The sequence below is a fragment of the Antedon mediterranea genome, chromosome 1 (genome assembly GCF_964355755.1).
Source record: "Antedon mediterranea chromosome 1, ecAntMedi1.1, whole genome shotgun sequence".
Classification (NCBI taxonomy): domain Eukaryota; kingdom Metazoa; phylum Echinodermata; class Crinoidea; order Comatulida; family Antedonidae; genus Antedon; species Antedon mediterranea.
In genome coordinates, this window is record NC_092670.1 from 20,849,025 (window position 1) to 20,871,723 (window position 22,699).

The 22,699-nt window shown below is 32.4% G+C and overlaps 1 protein-coding gene across 7 annotated transcripts in view; it reads right to left on the reverse strand.

Moving 5' to 3' along the window:
- Positions 1-23: 23 nt before the first annotated feature.
- Positions 24-22,699, reverse strand: part of LOC140061891 (BAI1-associated protein 3-like) — a 34,809-nt gene continuing 12,133 nt past the window's right edge. For 2 of the 7 annotated variants that reach the window (XM_072107926.1, XM_072107939.1), the window contains 20 exons: positions 22,331-22,469; positions 21,405-21,526; positions 20,784-20,874; positions 19,142-19,348; positions 18,113-18,261; positions 17,611-17,734; positions 17,303-17,371; positions 17,025-17,099; positions 16,787-16,888; positions 15,936-16,220; positions 15,295-15,374; positions 8,835-8,901; positions 7,350-7,466; positions 6,579-6,632; positions 4,361-4,402; positions 3,921-4,076; positions 3,561-3,681; positions 3,340-3,460; positions 2,929-3,116; positions 24-2,484 (listed from right to left, as the gene is read on the reverse strand). In XM_072107926.1, the coding sequence (XP_071964027.1) occupies positions 2,375-2,484; positions 2,929-3,116; positions 3,340-3,460; positions 3,561-3,681; positions 3,921-4,076; positions 4,361-4,402; positions 6,579-6,632; positions 7,350-7,466; positions 8,835-8,901; positions 15,295-15,374; positions 15,936-16,220; positions 16,787-16,888; positions 17,025-17,099; positions 17,303-17,371; positions 17,611-17,734; positions 18,113-18,261; positions 19,142-19,348; positions 20,784-20,874; positions 21,405-21,526; positions 22,331-22,469 (2,419 nt within the window). In that variant the 3' untranslated portion in view covers positions 24-2,374. The remainder of the gene's footprint in view (positions 2,485-2,928; positions 3,117-3,339; positions 3,461-3,560; positions 3,682-3,920; positions 4,077-4,360; positions 4,403-6,578; positions 6,633-7,349; positions 7,467-8,834; positions 8,902-15,294; positions 15,375-15,935; positions 16,221-16,786; positions 16,889-17,024; positions 17,100-17,302; positions 17,372-17,610; positions 17,735-18,112; positions 18,262-19,141; positions 19,349-20,783; positions 20,875-21,404; positions 21,527-22,330; positions 22,470-22,699) is intronic. The other 5 variants (XR_011847447.1, XR_011847446.1, XR_011847445.1 and 2 more) reach the window with 5 other exon arrangements.

Sequence of the window (22,699 nt, forward strand, 5' to 3'; positions counted from 1 at the left end):
ATCATTCTTTGAAAAAAAAAAAGTTTATTGTATTTCATTACTTTTATTGTCCGTATAATAAAAAATCAGAAACTTATGGAATATATTCAAATAAGGAAGAACTGTATCATAGAAAATATAAATAATTTACTTTAAACCAATGTGCTGGTAATTAATAGACAGACTATACACGTTTGGAGTGCTAGTCAAGCATTACCACTTTGGTCAATTTCCAAAATATTAACATCAATAGTTAATCATTGAATTCACCAATAAAAAAGTACAAAATTAACTGTCTGTCGTCATATAAACATTGAATCCATCTATGTTATCTAGTGCTCAGCCGCTGATGAACATTGTGTTTGAATAGTTCATTAAACTTAGATTCCAGATCAATACATTGCTGATTGCATTTTTGTATGTTTCTAAAGTGACACATTCAATTCATCTTTGCTGCATCATTTAAAGTTACAATTAAAGAACTCTTTTAACACCCTGAATACATTATTAATATTTGGTTGAAGAAACTCTGAAATCTACTATAAAATAACTGAAATTGTTATTTAAATATGTCCCCAAACATCACTCCATCCAAAAACTGAACCTTATACCATTGTATCAACCTGGAATATCCCAAACCTAAATGTGCTCTACAATTACCCTGACCTGACAACTGACCCGCCCTCTTCTCTTTCAACTGCACACTATCTCTCAGCAAATTTCCTCTCTCTCTCTGAATTCCTATATAGTGTAATGAGTTATAGTTATACATATTTATTTTCTATTATGACACTCACAAATATGGTGCATTTGTTTTTATTAATAAATTTGTCATTAATAACATTTACAGAAAACACTAATTGTTAGAAACAACAACACAACAACAACTAATACAACAGAAGAACATTTACATAAATTCATTTAAATAAGGAAATAAAATGAATTAAAACAACTTTTAAGTGAATCACTGATCTTATACATACAATTTATAATTACAAAATAAATTAAAAACATTTAAAAAAAAAACATACATTCATTTAAATAAAAGAAATCAAGTGTATGAAAACAAATAGCAAATACCAAAAAAATACTTACAGAAAAATTGATTAATAAAATTGCATATATTAAAACTATTATATTATGATTTCATACTATAAAAGAATACTAAAAATTTCATTTATATACGATATCTCAGATATATGGAATTAGCACAATGTAAGATACTACTGTAGTATAGTATACAGTAAAACCCTCTCATTCAGCAGGACACCTCTATTAAAGGGACACTTTGCCAAGAACCTAACAAGGGTAACACTATGGCCAACCCTATTAAAGGGACACTTTGCCAAGAACCTAACAAGGGTAACACTATGGCCAACCTCTATTAAAGGGACACTTTGCCAAGAACCTCACAAGGGTAACACTATGGCCAACCCTATTAAAGGGACACTTTGCCAAGAACCTAACAAGGGTAACACTATGGCCAACCTCTATTAAAGGGACACTTTGCCAAGAACCTAACAAGGGTAACACTATGGCCAACCCTATTAAAGGGACACTTTGCCAAGAACCTAACAAGGGCAACACTATGGCCAACCTCTATTAAAGGGACACTTTGCCAAGAACCTCACAAGGGTAACACTATGGCCAACCTCTATTAAAGGGACACTTTGCCAAGAACCTAACAAGGGTAACACTATGGCCAACCTCTATTCTAGGGACACTTTGTCAAGAACCTAACAAGGGCAACACTATGGCCAACCTCTATTAAAGGGACACTTTGCCAAGAACCTAACAAGGGTAACACTATGGCCAACCTCTATTAAACGGACACTTTGCCAAGAACCTAACAAGGGCAACACTATGGCCAACCTCTATTAAAGGGACACTTTGCCAAGAACCTAACAAGGGCAACACTATGGCCAACCTCTATTAAACGGACACTTTGCCAAGAACCTAACAAGGGTAACACTATGGCCAACCTCTATTAAAGGGACACTTTGCCAAGAACCTAACAAGGGTAACACTATGGCCAACCCTATTAAAGGGACACTTTGCCAAGAACCTAACAAGGGTAACACTATGGCCAACCTCTATTCTAGGGACACTTTGCCAAGAACCTAACAAGAGTAATACTATGGCCAACCCTATTAAAGGGACACTTTGCCAAGAACCTAACAAGGGTAACACTATGGCCAACCTCTATTAAAGGGACACTTTGTTTGGTCCCAACAGTGTTCTACTGTACAATCACATATTATGGATTACTATTATTATCACCATGATTTTGTTCTTTTAAATCATTTTCAAATATTTAGTGCAACAAAATGAATGACTACAAAATTACTGTAGTTGAATATAAATTTCAACACTGTACCTACACATACATACGCAATCATACTTCTTTTGCTTGGTCAATTGCATGGTACCGCTTTTTCACGAAATCTGAAGCTTTCTTATCTCCATGACGATTACTCAAAATGGTAAACATTGTCTGGTCTTCCGCTAGAAATAGATAATATAAATATTACATAATAGAATTAGTAGCTCACTGAAAAAAATACAGTTAATGTATTATAATACAGAGTCTACAATTCCATTATTCATGAATTCATTCTTTATTTCAGATAAGTGATAGAGACATAACAAAAAAAATGTATTCTTAGAAGTCAAATATAAAATTATATCAAAGTAGTGCTGAACCTATGCATATACATTATAAGACTATTGTAAAGCTTTGTCTTCATTATCAAACTTTATGTGACAACAAAATGTGATGTCATATCACTACCATATTTAAGCATATCACTACCATATTTGGGCACATCACACTTTTTTTGATAGTGTAGACAGGGCTTTAGTTTATATTATGTAGTATTGTATTTAACAATGTTATAGCTGAATAAGTAAACAAATTCAATCAGTTAAGTTGCTTTGAAATGGTCTAACCTGTTAGAACTGGTTTCACAAGCTTAAGCGAATGCTGCTGAGATGCCCCTTGTAGGTTTATTCCAGGAATTGTTTCCAACGATATCATCGCCTCTCCTTCTAAATCATTTGAAAACATCATATCATGATCCATCACGCTGAACACTACACTAGCTCCTCTTTTTTTACACTGTTCTTCTCGGATATTACTGCAATAAAATATATAAAAGAAACAAATGAGTTCTTGCACTTTATTGCCCCAGCAGCCAACTTTGAGAAGAGTAGGCAACAGGACTTAGTTAAGAAAATTAAATTGAACTCTAACGTCCCTGAATAATAAATATTTCATATTATTGCTATTATTGTTTCGAAAAATACAATGATAATATACAACACATAGTCATGTCATGTGTAATAATCAATAAAACTTACAATTCAAAACTTTGATTAAAAACTGGATTTAATGTTTTCTTTATAACCTTTGTTCTCTGTGGATCTAAATTGAACATGTGACGGGGGCAAAGTTCAATCATCACAAAAGGGTCACTAACACCTGAAATAAAAAAAAATATTTAAAAAATGAATTTATGAAATATTTAATTTTGGAAAATTACCTCTAATAATAATAATTAATTTAATTAATATTTTCTTACCATTACAATCAAGTGCCCTGAGATTTTTCGCTTTGTTGACTTCAACAATCAGCTTACTGTCCATTGGGTTGTAGTAGCAGACGACATCTAGTTCACCATATGAATTGTCTGACCTACTCATCTAAACAAAGAATAACAGAACTTAAATATATATAACCAATCATGTATGGTGTGGTCATTTCAATATATGGCATTGTTTGAAAGACTTTTGGGCATACATTTTAGAACGGAGCATTGTAGTACAATAAATAATTAGAAACAAGATATAGGGTGATGACTTATACTCATGTCTCTGGTTGTGTTTGTTGTACTGTCAGTGGGCCTAGGCTAGAGTTAGGAGTGATGACACTAGACACTTACTTGTTCCTGAGCACGTCGACTGTAGTATGAGGTGATAATTTCCTCCGTTGTTGACTTGTTGGTTACAAGACACGAGAGTAAAATCTTATAATCTTCTATCATAAGGTCTTCCATTGAAAGACCTTTTCCATCAGCGTTGAAAAACTCCAAGAGAATCTGGAACAGTAGAATAAATCCGATATTAGTACTCAGCAGTCTTTAAAGATCCAAATGGTTGACTCAAGATTGGTCAGTCGAGTGAGAGGAAAATTCGAAATTCGAAAAAAAAAAAGATTGCGTGTGTCAAAAAAAGATTGAGTCAATCAAATCAAACACATTATTCCTGAAACTACATAGCCTAACTTCAATTGGATTATTTAATTATGGTAGATGTATCAATTGATCATAATCCCATAGAGAAATCACTGTAATCAATTTTTTAATTTTGTTTCAAAACGTACCTCAAGAGCAGAATGAAGCCGAACAAAGAACTCAAGACCTTTCTAAAAAAATAAACGAAAACAAACATGATTACAATACATATCCCATCTTTAACTGTAAAAAAAGTTATTTGTTGTGGCTGCAACTGTTGATTTATCATAATATGAAACTATTGTATTACCATAGAGATATCTAGAGACTATCTCTATGGTAATACACATCATTGCAGACAAATTTGTGAAAGACTCTGTCTACACTATCAGAATTTATGTGACAAAAAAAAGTGATGTGCCCATATTTGGACATGATGTTAATATCACTACTACCATATTTGGACATATCACACTTTTTTTGTCAAACTAGTTTGATAGTGTAGAGCTTTAGGAAACTTGTGTCTTATAAGGTTCAGATAGTGATGCTGTTTCCTGCCATTCATTTTAAATAAAAATTATTCAATTTAAAAAAAATGATGAACAGCAATGATACAGTTGTGGACAGATGAACGGGTGCCGTTTGGTGTCAGCACTTGACACAAAGTGAACTTTAGGGGAGAAGAAAGTTCTTGTATGTGTTGTTTATTCCTGCGCGCAATTGAGCTCAGTTAAGCTGCAAGGTAATTTTTAACAACTTTTTTTTATTTTGTTTCTATTTAATTTGTATATAAAGATACAAAAAACTTACCAATTTGTTAAAATATTATTATTATTTTAGTGTGACTAAAAGTATTGTTATGTTGGTGTAGTACATGCTGAACATGCCAAAAAATGAAAGTACTTCAAATGTGAAATTAGTATTAACATGTTAGATTGAACAATACATGCAAAAAATATTATTATATCCTTATATTGTATAACATTTATTAATTTGTTTTTAATTAGAATCTATAAATATATAATTATAAAAACAAAAACATAATGGATTCTAGACAATCCAAGTTTATCCTTAGCACAGAAGAATCAGGATCCAGAAAAAGTGCTAACATTTTAAAAAAGCAACAAGAATGAAATTAAAAATTTAAAAGTTAATCTAATATAAACACTCTAATTTGACAAGATTTGCCAATCAAGAAAAAGAACTAGGGAAACAGAGTAACAACAAGTCAAGTCTGTAACAATGTCTACCTGTTTATTTCCACTATAAATTTGCGTCATCTTCTCAAAAATAAACCGTCGTCCATATTTACTTAACACTAAACATTCGCCTATTTCTCCCTACATTATCAAATTAAATTAAATTATTTTATTTTTATATTACAACACATCCACAGCAAGCATATGACTCACCAACTAAATGATAGGAAAGAAAATTGTGATCTCTAAGCTAATACCCATTTCACAATACCTAGCAAAATTCTGGAGTTTACACCAGCGTTTTGTTTGTCACAATCAAATATTCTGCCTTGAGCTAACTTTTATATTGAATGTGTATATGCACTAAGCTGGTCTGCAAAATATATATGTACAGTATGTATGTGTGTTTTATTTAACCTTCCGCTTCTGTTTTGAACCTCACCTGGTGGTTTTCCCGGCAATGGTACTTTTAATCCTGTCAATTCGTTTATTTATTCTTTTTATGGTATCTTAACAAATGTAACTATAGTCTTTAGTAGGGCCTCCAATCACAAGCCCCTTGGGGTTTCCTGGAGGTCCTTTTCATCTTTAAAAATATGTTTTACTCCTTGTTTGTTTTGTGTTTTGTTTGCTTATGAGATGAATAAAGAGAAATTATAAATACAGTATATGCTCATTATTTCAGAAGGCAATTTTCATGGGTTCATAGTAATATAATTACATATTATAATGCCACTTATGAGATGTCATACTGTTTCTGTTTACTCATAACAATCATAACCATAAAATTAATACATAAAATGTATTAATTTTTGTTTTTCTGAAAATATGTGCCCTACACAAGTACCAATATTTGAATCCAATATATATAAAGGTGTATAAATATAACAACATGCTAATTATTACAAAAATTAACATAAATATATAAAGTATATATTTTATCTTTGATATTGTAAAAATAAAGTATAAAAGGATAAAATAAATACATAAGTATATAGTATTCTACCTATATATGTAAACTGATAAGTAGATAAAAGTATTGTAACAATAATATTGTATCATATATTATATGATAAAATCAACATAAATAATACTATAATATTATTACTATAATATTATTACTATAATATAATAAGTATATAATTATGTAGTGCCCGTTTTTGTCTACCTGTTCCTCTTTTGATGTTGATGATTTCCTTAACTTCAAAGACTTAGATTTAATCTACAAAGTCCACATAGACACAAAGATATTAAAAAGGTGTTTGGAATAGAGGTGAAAGGGAGAATCACAATACAGCATGGTTAGTTAATGTCAGCTAATTGGTAGGTAAATAGCCTGTACAGTTTTTAAAGTGCTGTCTACACTATCAAAACTAGTTTGATAACAATGGTGTGATGTGCCCAAATATGGTAGTGATATGATTTCATCATGTCCATATATGGCCACATCACATTTTTGCCACATAAAGTTTGATAGTGTTGACAGAGCTTAAGGAGTGTAAAATGTGAACAATTAAAAAAATCAAGAATCCTTGATTACCATCATCATCATCTTGTATGGGCATGAAAAGAAAGAAATAACTAGACACCTCTCTTCCTCCCCCAAAAAAATGATTTTTCTTTAAAAAGTTTTAAATTATGCTGTTAATAAATAGCATGCAAAGATATTCACACAAAAAAAAACATGCATGCTGGTTTTAAACCCTGTCCTAATCAAATTTAGAATTAAAAAACAAAGATATTCAAATAGCTAAAAAATCATGCATGCTGGTTTTAAATTCAAAATATGATTTAAAATAAAAATAATTAAAAATATTTCTCTATAAATTTAAACATATTCAATCCGCCCACAGAAATGAATTACACTTTCATGTATATATTAAAAGCATTGTTTTAAACATTATAATCTCATGCAGATATGATGCAAGAAAAAGTCTACCTTCATGGTTGGGAGAGCACCTATTTTCTTTTTGGTGTAATCGGTGATGGTGGATTTTAGTACCTGAATTGTATGGGTACCAAGGCTATGACCATTATGTTGATTTTGATTATGTTGCTGTTAGAAATGAAACACAAGGAAACATTACAGAAACATATATGGCAACACTTTGGTGTAATCACTCATGGTTGATTAGTACCTACAGTGTGTGGGTACCAAGGCTATGACCATTATGTTGATTTTGATTATGTTGCTGTTAGAAATGAAACACAAAGAAACATTACAGAAACACATGGCAACACTTTGGTGTAATCACTTGTGGTTGATTAGTACCTATATTGTATGGGTACCAAGGCTATGACCATTATGGTGATTTTGATTATGTTCCTGTTAGAAATGAAACACAAAGAAACATTACAGAAACATATGGCAACACTTTGGTGTAATCACTTGTGGTTGATTAGTTCCTATATTGTATGGGTACCAAGGCTATGACCATTATGGTGATTTTGATTATGTTGCTGTTAGAAATGAAACACAAAGAAACATTACAGAAACATATGGCAACACTTTGGTGTAATCACTTGTGGTTGATTAGTACCTATATTGTATGGGGACCAAGGCTACGACCATTATGGTGGTGATGATTATGTTACTGTTAGATAAAACACAGAGAAACATTAAAGAAACATATGGCAACATTTTGGTGTAATCACTTGTGGTTGATTAGTACCTATATTGTGTGAGGACCAAGGCTATGACCATTTTGGTGATTACTGTATGTTGAAATGAAACACATTTGGCAGCATATAAAAACCACAAACAAATGAATTAGCTCAAAACCACGCATTTTTTTTCAGCAATTAGGGAACAAAAAAGCAAAGAAGAACAGCCCACTGACGAAAAATGAATGAATCATACTATTTTTTTTTTTTATCAAACACAGGAGATATCAAATATAAAAAATTCTAAACATAGGCCTATACTGGAGTTAATAAGTGGATACTGTCACTTAGTAGTAGTAGTAGTAGCACAGATAGCTTAGTTTACCAGTTGCATTTTGTATAATACTGTATATAATGGAACAACATTCAATAAAATATTATTTATACCAACACCAGCTACTATTATGAAATGATATTGATACTTAAACTAAAATATACCTACCCTTAAATCATGGTGATATTATACCATTTGGCAGCTTTATTGATTAAAAGTGTAGATTATGATAATAATGATAATAATTTACAATAATTCATATATTAAGTATGGTTAAACGATACTATAGAAGGTGTAGTTTCACAATTTGTGCATAGATAGATAGGAATACAAACAATATGTTTTCATCTCACACGTTTTTGTCAGCTACACTGTACCTGATAGTACCTACAAATTGTGTGTTGTAATTGGACTACAATATAATCATTTAATAACACAATAAAATAACAAAGGACAAATTTTATTTAAATAGTACGCTTGACTTACCTCATGTTCACCTATGACCTGCTCTCTCATTTCATCTAAAACAACTTGCCACAAAGTTTCGAGAATTCTGAAAGAGAAACAAAAATTTTAGACCTCATCAAGGCGATAATTTACCTTCTGTATACAAGTCAATAAAATGTGTTGTGAACTCATCGTCAAGCCGTTGACGAGTGAACATCGTCTGTTATTTGGCTCCGCATACAATGCTGTAAGCCAACTTGCATGTTTGACTCGTGGCAATTACTGTATATTATATAACACCTATATAAATTCCTGTCACTTGATTGGACGAATGTGGGTCACATGCCGTGCAATAGTACGCACTATTCAACGATCGTTAAATAGTACTTTTTGAAACATTTTTGTGTACGAAAAAAAAACGTCTAGATGTTATATAAAACAAATAATGAATGTTTTGTATTCGTGTAATGGTACAAATAATGGCACTTGGTGAATGATGAAAGGTTATATCAACTCGGCTTTGCCTCGTTGATATAACCTTTCATCATTCACCTCGTGCCATTATTTGTACCATTGCACTCATAAACATTCATTATTTGTATACTATTCAACAGTGCCTCATTACCTTGTATGTGTATTGGATACGTGAGTTTTGAGTTTTATTTATATTTGATTTATTTGAACTGTCTACTGACGAATTAAGAGGATGCCTTCTAAAGCCGTACTTGATGTTCTAGCTTCGGCCGAGTTGAGTAAACTAATATCAGACAGTATCTCAACAGCGCTGACCGGTCCCGCCTTTCGAGCAACCATGAAAGCGATATTGGATGAAGTTTTCAATGAAAAAATGGAAGCTAAATTGAAACCCTTGTTTGATAGGTTAGACCAGGGTGAAACTAGAATTAGTGAACTAGAGGACATTACAAAATCTGTTCCGACTCACAACACTGTTATTTCTGAACTTGAACTTAAAATTAGACGTCAAGATTCCTTGATCGATGATTTAGAGCAATACTCCCGTCGGAACTCATTAAGGATATACGGTGTGAAGGAGTCTGACGCCGAAAACACGGATAACGTTGTGAGTGATATTTGTAATGTCAAGCTTGGTATTAAGTGTTGTATTGGCGATATTGACCGATCTCATCGCGTTGGGAGGAAGAACTCAGATCGACCTAGAGCCATCTTAGTTAAACTCGTTTCGTATAACCTAAGGAACAAGATAATCACGTCTAGGAAAAAACTCAAAGGTTCTGGTGTATCAATACATGAAGATCTGACCAAGACCCGTAGTGACTTTTTGCATCGAGTTTATACACACCAAAACGTTTCTAGATCCTGGTCATCGGGAGGACGAATTTATGCAACTTTTACCAACCGTGGGACAACAGTCACCGCGCTAATAAAATCGCTTGATCAACTTGGTTAATTTCTCAAGATTACTCAGACTGACTACAAAAAGAACTGTTTTCTTTTGTTGTTTTTTTTTGTTTTTTCCTTGTGAACAGTTAATGCCTGCTGTAACCGCCATTTTATTATTTCATTGCATCTTGAATAAATTAGTCGGTTCTTGTTGTTTACGTCCTTGAACATTCAAACTGTATTAGCATATTAGTGTATGTGTTCAATTAAATTCCGTATTTGAATATCTGTACCACCTTTTAATATTTGCATATCTTGATTTCTTCCTTGAATATTTTAACTGTATTAGCATATTAGTGTATGTCTTTGTTCTTTTGAATTCCGTATTTGCATATCTGTACCACCTTTTGATATTTGCATATCTTGTTTTCTTCCTTGAATATTTAAACTGTATATGCATCTGTGTATGTCAATTGAATTCTGTACTTGCATAATTTGTACCGATTTTTCTGTCCGCATATATTGATTTCACTTAATCAATTGTACACCTATTTGCTTTATATTTACTGCTGTCTAATTTTGCATTTTTAATTTTTGCCTCGTCTCTAAACATGTCCTGAATCGATCTCGGCTGCTCTTTCATTTGCTAGTTTTTTATTTTATCAATGTTTAATGTTCCGTCTAATTGTTCTATGTCGTCTCGTCCTACGCATCCCTCCAGGGGCACGCATGATGATATTGTATTTAACCCCTTCTCGAACGCTGAAAATTTAAATTCTGAAAGAGATCCTGATAATCAATTTTACACCAATAAAATTATTTCTAAATACTACCACTCTGATGATTTTATAAATGCCACTAAAAATATTGATAGAAACAATTGTCTATCAATGATACACTTTAACTCTAGAAGCTTACAACGTAACATTGATTCTATATGTACGTTTCTGAAATCCATTAATTTTACTTTTGATATCATTGCAGGTAGTGAAACATGGCTTGACACTGATAATCCAGTTGTTCAAATTCCAAATTACGCTTTTGTTTCTAAAAACAGAGAACTTAAGCGCGGCGGTGGTGTTGGTATATATGTCCACGAACATCTTTCATTTAAAGTTCGACATGACGTCAGCATGCCTGAATCTGTTTGTGATTCTATCTTTATCGAAATTGAACAATCCTCACAATCTAATATTATTATCGGTTGTATTTATAGAGCTGGTAGTCTTGATTTTAATTATTTTTCTGATTTGTTTGATGATATATTAATTAAATTAAATGGTGAAAAGAAATCTGTTTACTTACTCGGAGACTTTAATATCGATTTAATCCAATACCAGTATGATAATCGTGTTAATATGTTTATGAATTCTCTTTTTAGCAACTCATTTCTACCTCTTATTCACAGACCTACTAGAATGACCGATACAACGGCAACCCTCTTAGATCATATTCATACAAACGAATTTCGATATGAAAATCTAAGTGGAGCTTTCTTCTGCGATGCTACCGATCATCTTCCTGTGTTTAATATTGTTTACACTCCAATTGATAAACAATATAATTATCATGAACTTCCACCCTCTAGAAATTTCAGTCCCGAAAATATTAACAAATTTAAATTAAAACTTTATTTAACGTCATGGGATCATGTTATTTCCAATAATGATCCAAATTCAGCTTACAACTTATTTGAAACATCTTTAAATGACATTTATAATACCTGTTTTCCTTTTAAGTCCAAATTAAAAAAGAATGTAAATATCCAGCCCTGGGTTACAAGTAGCATTCTTAAATCGATTAAGCACAAGCAAAAACTTTATTCCAGATTTTTAAAAAACCCAACGTCTAAGAATGAAACGATGTTTAAACGATATCGTAATTTGCTCATTACTATAATTCGCTCTTCAAAATCTGATTACTTTCTTAAGATCTTCACCAAACATCAACACAATATTAAAAAAACTTGGTCTACAATTAGAAATGTACTTCATACTACTCCCAGCAAAAGCAACAATGTAAAACGTATTAATTGTAATGGTACCTTAACTAGTGATCCAAAGATTATTGCTAGCTTCAATGACTTTTTTGTTGACATTGGACCCACACTTGCCAGTAAAATTCCACATGATCGCAATATTAGTATTACTGACTATTTACCCAATTCCGTTGCGCAGTCTCTATTTATAAACCCAGTTGATGAAAATGAAATTCTCAAAATTATTTCCTCATTTGGCAACAACAAAGCTCCTGGTTTAGATGGATTTAATACTTTTGTTATTAAACAATCTGCATATTTTATTTCCAAACCCCTTTGTCATATCTTTAATTCTTCGATTTTACGCGGTATTTTTCCAGACAAATTAAAGCGCGCTATTGTAACTCCCGTCTTTAAATCCGGTAACACCTCTGAAATCAGCAACTACCGCCCTATTTCTATTCTCTCTATTTTTTCGAAATTATTTGAACGCATTATATATGATCGAACTTATTCCTTTCTTCAAAAGAATAATGTCCTCTTTCAGCATCAGTTTGGATTTAGAAAAGGCTACTCCACCTCAATGGCACTTATTGAGCTGACTAATTATATTTTAGATGCTTTTGAAGAAAATAAATTATCCATGGGAATTTTGATTGATTTATCGAAAGCTTTTGACACCATTGACCACAACCTCTTGTTATCTAAGCTTTCTCACTATGGCGTTAGAGGGATTGCACTTGATTTATTCAAGAGCTATCTTCTTGACCGCACTCAGTGCACAAAATTCAATAATAATACATCGGATTTCCGATCCATCTCGTGTGGCGTTCCACAAGGGTCATTGCTTGGCCCTCTATTATTCATAATTTATATTAATGATTTTTATAATTCCTCCATTCTCTCGTCTTTCTTATATGCTGATGACACCACTATTTTATATTCGCATAGTGACATTAATACACTATTTGATGTTGTTAACAACGAACTTAAGTCTGTTTTAAAATATTTTTCAGCTAATAAACTTTCGGTAAACTTTAAAAAATGCAGTGCTATTATTTTTCACAGTCCTAACAAATCCTTCATTCTTGGAAATAACTTAATTTTGTTAAATAATATTAATATTCCGCTCACTGATACCGTCCAGTTTCTTGGAGTTTTTCTTGACTCTAAATTAACATGGAAATGTCATATTGATTCGGTTGCTTCGAAGGTTTAAAAAAATATAGGAATTATCTATAGGCTTTCTCACTATATCCCTTTAACAATTTTGCGTTTATTATATTGCTCTCTTATTTTGCCCTACCTAAATTATTGCAATATTGTTTGGGCTAATAATTACAAGACATCTATTGATAGACTTATTATTTTACAAAAAAAGGCCATTAGGCTTATTACCCATTCGAATCGTCTTTCTCATACTTCGCCTATTTTTTCCGTACATAATTTTCTTAAATTAGCTGATATCAATCTTTTTCAACAAATGTCATTTATTTATGACTCTTTGACAGCTGATTCTCCTTCATCTCATCTTTTCAAATTTAATCACTAAGTTCATAATTATAATACTCGTATTGCACAAGACCTACATTTGCCAAAACCAAGACTCACTGCCTTTAAACATTCAATCAGATATACTGGTCCCATGAATTGGAATAAAATTCCTTTTCAAATTAAACATTCGGCTACTAAATTTTTATTTAATAAAACATTCAAATCTTTCCTCATTTCTAAATATAATGTTTTCCCCTGGTGATGTGTGTTCGGGTGTGTCTGTGCATGTTCTGTTTGTTGATGTCTGTTTGTGTTGTGATTCGTGTCCTGTAAGTTTGTTCTGTACCTGTGTGTTTGTTGTTCCGTCTAACTTATATATTACTTCATTGTGTAGGCTTCCACATCACAGGCTTGCCTTTCGTGGATTGCCATCTTTTTTTCCACATGTTGCTGTTCTTTTTATATAAGGTATTATTTGATGTTATCAATATATTAAAAAAAAAATTAAATTATTTATTTATATATAATTTACACAGTGCTATGCAACACAATTGATTTGTATATATGTATGTGTGTGTGTGTATGTATATAGCTCTGCTTACTTTTCTGGCTGTTTACTTTATCGTTTTGATTTAGTTTTTCGCTTTTTTTTGTATCTCCTTTGAGATCCAGCCACTGATACCCATAGCATTGTCATTTTTTTCAGTAATTTGCCTTTGGATTTATATATATTTGTATATATATATTTATATGTTCTTTGCCTGATTTGTTTATATATAAATATTGTATATTTATATATATATGTAACTGAAAATAGTCTATATAGGCTATATATTTATATTATATTTCCTCATCTTTATCGTTTCAAATTAATTAATTAACATTTCAGTATATCGCCGGGCTGTTTAGAATTAATGTTTATTGTCTGATGAGTTTGTGTGTATGTATGTATGTATATATGTATATGTGTGTGTGTGTATGTATATATATATATATATATATACATATATATATATATGTGTGTGTGTACATATATACATATATATATAAATTAATAAAAATAATTAAATTAATGTTAATGTTCTTTGCCTGATTTGTTTATATATATAAATATGTATATTTATATATGTGTGTAACTAAAAATAGTCTATATAGGCTATATATTTATATTATATTTCCTCATCTTTATCGTTTCAAATTAATTAATTAAAATTTCAGTATATCACCGGGCGGTTTAGAACTAATGTTCTTTGCCTGTCGTGTTTATATATTATATTAATGAAATGTATTATTTGTAACTCGTACTTACTTTTTTTTAATACCTTATTCATTTGTTTTATTATTGATTGAAAGAAAGAAAATAAATGTTTATGTTGAATTGAATTGAATTGAACTCTGACCTGTGGTCTTATTGATGGAAAAAAAGGACATAATAATATACTGTATTCCAAATATGGAGTATGCTTTGCCTATCAGAGTTTACATGCAATCTTTTATAATCTACCTTTACTATTTATAGATAACTGCGTTAAACCATTTAAAGTTAATCTTTTAGTAAACTTTCAAAGGGATAAGGTTTTTTATTTCATAGATTACTGCAGTGAACTTTAGAAGTACTGCAGTAATATTTACAAGTACTGCAGTAACTGTTCATACATTACTAACCTTTGAAAGTTAATTTGTAGTAAACCTTCACTCAAAGTGATAAGGTTTTTGTCCAAATACTGCATCAAAGGTGTTATTGCCTAGGTTAAAAGAATAAAAATAAATATTACATGGTAAAAAAAACATTATGAATATTAGCAAGGACATACATATACCAATCAAAGAATTAGGGCATGTTCGCACTTAGAATGAACACATGTAATAGTGGCGTGTTTGAGATAAAACAGCTGTTTCTAAAACCTACCTCAGTTGCTAGATTTTTCAATTACACCTTAAACCACAAGCTGATTAACCACAAGATAAGGAGCAAGTTGTCCTTAGGTTGGTAAAAAGGTAATTGAGTTTAAATAAATACAGTATTATTAATAAATCTCAATAAAGAGCAGTGGCTTAACGCAGAGGCCTGCTGGCTTAGGAACCCCAAGTGGCCCTCCAATGCTGGAGGCCTCGGGTGATTTTACCCTTTTTCAACATAATTTAATGTCTGTTTTTTCCTCTGGACACTGCTTAGGGGCCCCCATAAGAACCGGGGCCCTGGGATTTGCCAGTAAGCGCTCATGGCCATTACGACACTGGCAAGAGTAATTTAAGTTACACATTTTATTTGAGTTTACAGTATGAATACAACCTTATAAACTTACATCATCCAAAGACTGCTTTACTGGTGCGTATGCTAACTGAAAGATGAATTTCTTAACATCTGGTCGCATTTTGTCACCAACCCTGCCTGCAACTTTCAGTATAATATTAACCATGTCATCGTCGGCGCTCGCCAGCATCTCTTTCAACGAAGCCTTGCACTGTTCACTCGATTGCTCTCCTTGCTTCATCGCCACCAATGTGAATAGCTTGTCCCAGTTGAGAGATTTCGGTAAAACTGCCAACGACCTCCGAACTTGCTCAATATTGTTGATTGCAATGCAGAGCTGAAATGACAGCATGATAAATTGTTTGTGTAAAATGTGATTTAAAATGTCCATTTATGGACATGATGATGTCATATCACTACTATATTTGGGCATATCAATACCATATTTAGGCACATCACCCTTTTTTTTGTCAAACTAGTTTGATAGTGTTGACAGAGCAATAAGAAACAGTTATAAAATCATGCACTTAATAATTATCAAACATATTTTTTAGCAATTCTTTTGTTATAGGCCATTCTAATTTCACTTTGACCAAAAATTAGATCTAAATAAAAAGTTACCTTACAGTTTGGAAGTCAATGGGTTTTTTTTTTTAATTGATCTGTTTATTTTGGCTGTTTTACAAGCTAAATCATTATTGTTTTAACTTTAAATTTAAAAAAAACTTGATTAGAACTAAGAAATGGCCTATTCACAGTTTGATTTTAACCACCTTTATTTGTCATGGCATTTAGAACAATACGTCTTTTAAATGTTTATAAGAAAGGTCATCTCATCAAATCATTACAGAAATAAAACAATATAAGTTATTTTTGTGTGACATTTGGTAGTTTTTCACTTACCTGATCTGTGACATCAAACTGGCCTTCATCATCATAGTACCCTTTGGATATCAGATCCTTATGAATAATATTGGCATAAAATAGAGCTGCTCTGCAAATATCCTGAAACACAAATACATTGATGGACATGTTGGAATATATTTCCATACTGGTTTGAGCCTCTGTAAGTACCACTATACAGTATTTTATAATGTTTGTATTCAAACTGTTTTTTTTAATATATAAAAATAGGACTTACATCTGTAATCTTCATAACGAATACATAAGAACCTTCAATGTCTGGCCAATCAAGTTTGGAGTAAAACTCACCAATCTAAAAAATAATAAAGAAGAAAACCACAGCTTACTTTTTATACATAATCTTACAATTTACATAGAAATTTTTTTGTTAATGGGACACTTTCAGAACCCAAGAATATGTCCTTTTAATAGAAGCGTTCCCTGAATAGGGGTTACGTTTTCAGGACTGGGTAGTAATGGCACAGTATACAAAGGGTTTAAATCACCACCACATACCTGACCAAAACAGCAAGCAACATCCACAGCAGATGTACTATGCTTCACCATAGCATCCACTTGCTCTACCTATATACAAACAAATGTAAAACATATCTTTTGATTAACTGATCTTTTTCAGACACAACAAATACAAAATATATATATAACATATCACACATAATAATAATGATAGATATACAAGTTCTTGTATAGTGCCGAATTCCAACGAATGGATCATTGCTCAAGGTGTTGTGGACTCAGTCATGGTGCTCTCTCATCTGTCCACACAGCTGTGTGAATTAGTACACTGGTAAACCCGTAAATACCTTATCAAGTTCAACTGCTTTCTCTATCCTCTGGATAGCTTTGTTGTATGCCAGAGCGAGCCAGTTCTGAACAGCCTTCTTGAAGTATTTGTGATAGTCTGCTAATACTAAGGCTTCAGCATCACTAAAGAACAAATAGTAATCATTAAACATTACACATATGAATTTGCAGGACATTGCAAAAGGGTTGTGTCCGACCTAGTTACCCGGAGACCAACTCAAGGAAGAGGAGGTGGGAAGACCTATGGTGACAAATGCTGATCAGCTCAAAGAAGACACAGGCAAATACAACCAGAGACATTGAGACCATTTAATGCAAAATAGAAACCTATAGACAACCATCATGGAGTCCATCAGATGACACCTGAGTGAGTGAATTAAAGTCATCAAAGTTGAAAGAAATATATCGATTGAGTATTCCAATATATTCATTTACTATCTACATTTTAAAAAAGCCTTTTAAAATCAGATGCTGTTCAATGTTGGCAAAAAAATAACCCACCTTTTATTTAAGTATTGCTTGAAACCAAGTAAGTCCTTTAAGGCGAGGTACAGTTCAAACAAAGATGTGCTAATTTCTGTTGTGTCGATTGTCTGGGACTTTAAACTTTTGTTGACCCCTGTCATAAGTTCTATTACTTCTTCACCGAGCTAAAACCAATATAAAATAAATTTTTTTATGTAGAAAGTGTCCTGGGTTTGTATGACCAATTTCTTACTCAATAAAAATTTCCGTCAGTCAATGTCAAACATACTATTTAAGATATATTCTACATGCACAGGAAATTAATAGCAGATACATAATAAGATTTAGGCTTTCCTTCACAATATTAATATTGGATTAATGTAATATTTGTACTGACATTCAAAACTTTCTTCATACAACTCAACGAAAAACATTGAACTCATGTTCTATTCTATGTGACAGTGAATTTGTATATGGTAGGACCTCTATTAAGACACCCCTATTAAGGGGACACACACCTATAAATGGACACTTTACCGAGGAGTTATATATGTTTTATAACAACCAACCTCTATATAAGGGTAACAGACACATTGAGGCTGCTCATCACTGGGCCATTTAAGCTCTGGGGCCCCTGGGTTTAGCCAGTGAGCGCTCATAGCTGTTACACCACTGGCTGTCCATTTAATAGGGGTTCTACTGTACTATTTCTTACATTTTAGGGAGGGGATGGGAATGGGTGTGTCTGTACATGTTTCTAACATTTTAGGGAGGGGATGGGAATGGGTGTGTCTGTACATGTTTCTTACATTTTAGGGAGGGGATGGGAATGGGTGTGTCTGTACATGTTTCTTACATTTTAGGGAGGGGATGGGAATGGGTGTGTCTGTACATGTTTCTAACATTTTAGGGAGGGGATGGGAATGGGTGTGTCTGTACATATTTCTTACATTTTAGGGAGGGGATGGGAATGGGTGTGTCTGTACATGTTTCTAACATTTTTGGTGTTGGCTCTGTTTGATTGAATACAAAATGTAACCTTGAATTTTAGTAACTATTCCATACCAATTTATCAAAGTTCTTGTATGCAATACTGAAATAGTCAATCTGCAACATGGCTTGATACAGCTTCCCTGTGTACTTGTAACTACGGACAAGGTCAAGGTTCAATGTGTTTGTCATCGCCGCAATTGCCGACACCATTTCACCATCGGTTGAGGTGCCTGGCTCTGTGAAGGCACGAATCCTGTAAAACCATTCTATTGTACCTTCCTAAAAGAGATAAAATCAAATTGAATTCTATTTTTATTAAATTGATAATTTCATTTTTAGTATAGAAATTATGATTTGTGGCACCCTGCCGTAACTATTCGGCCACTCAACTCGACAAATAAAGATAGAATCAGTCAGCAACTTTTGAAGTAAACAAGATTACCATAAGTTCAAGAGTCAGCAGCCTCTTATCTACTAAGTAAACATTTACTAATCACAACAATATCTAACTGTACCCATTCCTTTAGGGATATCAATAATATAACACTTCCCATCAATTAATTTTTCAATGACAAACACATTGAAACAAACATGCTTCAATATATTTTGACATTAAACAAAAAACACATAATCAAGGGCATAAAAATACAGACATTTTTTTAATTGCTCAATTTTCCTCCCTCTAATGCAACTACCGGTAATACAAATTGTCAAAAGTGCTGCCTATTTTGATCATTATCTCTTTTTTGAAGGACCTTTATTATCTTAATAGTTCTGTACTATAAAGGTTACTATATACTTTAACATTATGAATCTACAAACTCTCTGCCAACATTAGTCACAGGAAGGAGCAAACAGACAATGCAGGGTATTTGTTAAATTCCAACAATAAACGTTATTGACATTTTAAATTATTTCATTTATTATTTATTATTTGGGATGATAAGGCAATTTATTCAAGACTACAATAACAGATAAACAAATAAGCTCTGTCTACTAGTTTGACAAAATGATGTTATGTGCCCAAATATGGTAGTGATATACCCAAATATGGTAGTGATATGACATCATCATGACCATATATGGGCACATCACACACACACACATAAAGTTTGATAGTGTAGACAGTGTATTAGTGAAGTATTTATAACTAGCTGTTACCCATCCTATTGAGAGTTACCATACTAGTACTTAGTACAATCACATACACACATTTGTAGTAGAAAATACATGCTCAGAATTAACAATTTATACAGTATTCGGTCATTGCAAAAGAATTGGTCTAAAACCACATTTGTTATTGACAATATTGACATAGCTAAATGTCTAAAGGGGTTAAAAGTTGCCCCAGTTCAAACAGGGTATGTAGAGGTTTCAAAAGGGGATAGAGTACAAAGTTTTTGGGTTAAGGCTATCATAATATAGATATTATCTAAATAAACAAATATCATATTAACCATACACACACCTACACCAATATGTAAACATACTAAAGAAATGCTCAGGTTAATACCATATGTACCCAATAATGAATTCACAAAACAGGACGGTATGTGGATAACAACTGCGTAATGGAGCTTACTGATGCGTAGTCAGGTTTATTTTATGCGCACATTGGAAATCATCATTACGCATTCATGCGTCATAATACTGTCTCATTCCGTAAATTGTGTGTCTTAAATTAATCTCAATGTTTCAATACTTTAATACTCACATGAATACCATTGATAATTTGGGAATGTATATCTGTTTGTGATGGACATAGTTTCTCATAAATATCTAAAGCTTGGAGATGCTGCAGACATCTGTAATACATACAAAAGGTGGAAGTAACAATGAAAATTAATAGTGTTGCAATGACATTATAATTATGTATATGGACCGGTCAATATACTACTGTATATATACATACTACTCTGAAAATCAGATAACCTCAACTTCTTATGTTAATTTAGGTTTAGATTCTATGTATGAAATTGAATACATAAAAAATGAATCAACTAAAATATGCAATTTTTTGACAGTCACTGTGTTTATCTAACAGTCCCTTTATATCTTACTTAAAACACAGAAAGACACCTGTTAGTTTAGTCAATGTTTTAGTGAATTTAAAACGTCAGCTGTCAGAACAAACTGTCATTAGAAAATATAATAATAATAATCACGTATGTTGTAGTACACCCTGACATTAATGATGATTACGCGAGTTAAGGCTGTACTTCTGTTGATTGAGTCATATGTACATCATATCACATGGTCATTTGAAATTCTGATATAAACAATTTTCAAAAATAGAAATGGTCAGCTGATATGTTTCTTATTCCATTGTACTTACTTAAGGAGCCATTCAAGTCTAACAACATTTTTCTTCTGTGGAGGGAAGACGTCGCGTTGCTTGCGTAAAAGACCAATGCAGTATTTGACAAATGCGTCAAAGGATGCTGCTAACGTAACTTCCTGAAAAATGACAAGATACCAAAATAAATCTAAAGAAAATACAGTGGATAAGCATTCTGTGAAAAGTAGGCAATACTGTACTACAGTATATATCCTGTACTAGTTTACCTATCAATGAAGTTTCACCTCATTCTTTACCCCTAACCTAATTTTATTGCCTTAGTTGAATATTAAGCTCTGTCTACACTACCAAACTTTGACAACAAAATGATGTGATGTGCTCACAATATGGTAGTAATATGTCCATATATGGGCACATCACATTTTTTGTCACATAAAGTACACATGATAGTGTAGAAAGAGGGGGAATAAATGAATTAACACAATTCAAGGGACACTTTGTTTGGACCGAAGACGTTCCATCAATCAGGGAATTCTACTCAATTTAGGATAACAGATTGAGCCCAAAATAACTTATTAGTCATTGTAGGCCTATCCATTAGTATAGTTACAAGTGACTGAATCATAGACAAGTAAATAACTGAAGAAATTCAGCTGATAGGTGATATGTTAGGACAGCTGGGATCAAGCACTGAACTTTAGATAACTTGTTAGGTGTTGACATTTCACAGAATGGTAGTGGTACAGACTGGCCCATGGCACACCATTTACATAGAAACATGGAATACTATACTAGAAATTGCATAAAAGTAAATTCAAAATATCTAGTCATCAATATTGGGCAAGGCTCTGTCTACACTACCAAAATATGGTAGTGATGTGCCCAAATATGGTAGTGATATATGGGCATAAAGTTGACAGTGTAGACAGAGCTTAAGAAAAGTAGATTTTAATTGGCTTTACCTCTTTAGTTGTGAAGCACTCTTTCGATGATGTTTGTTGAGTTATTTTCCATTGTTCTTCCACCATCTTCAATAAGGAATGTAAGAATCTATAATCCATTGCATACAATGTATGAGCTTTGCTGTAAGCCAGCCACCGACTACAAATATTAGAAGCACAAAAAAGAAATGTTTACTGACAGTCCAAATCCAAGATGTTTACATCATTCATCCAGGGTACTACATAATTTAATCCAGGGGCATCTACAATATTCAACCAGGGTACCTACAATTTTCACACAGGATACATCTACAGTTCATCCAGGCATAGAGAAATGTTTGGATAGGATAGTAGAGAATTTATCCAGGGTACCTAGAGAATTTATCCAGG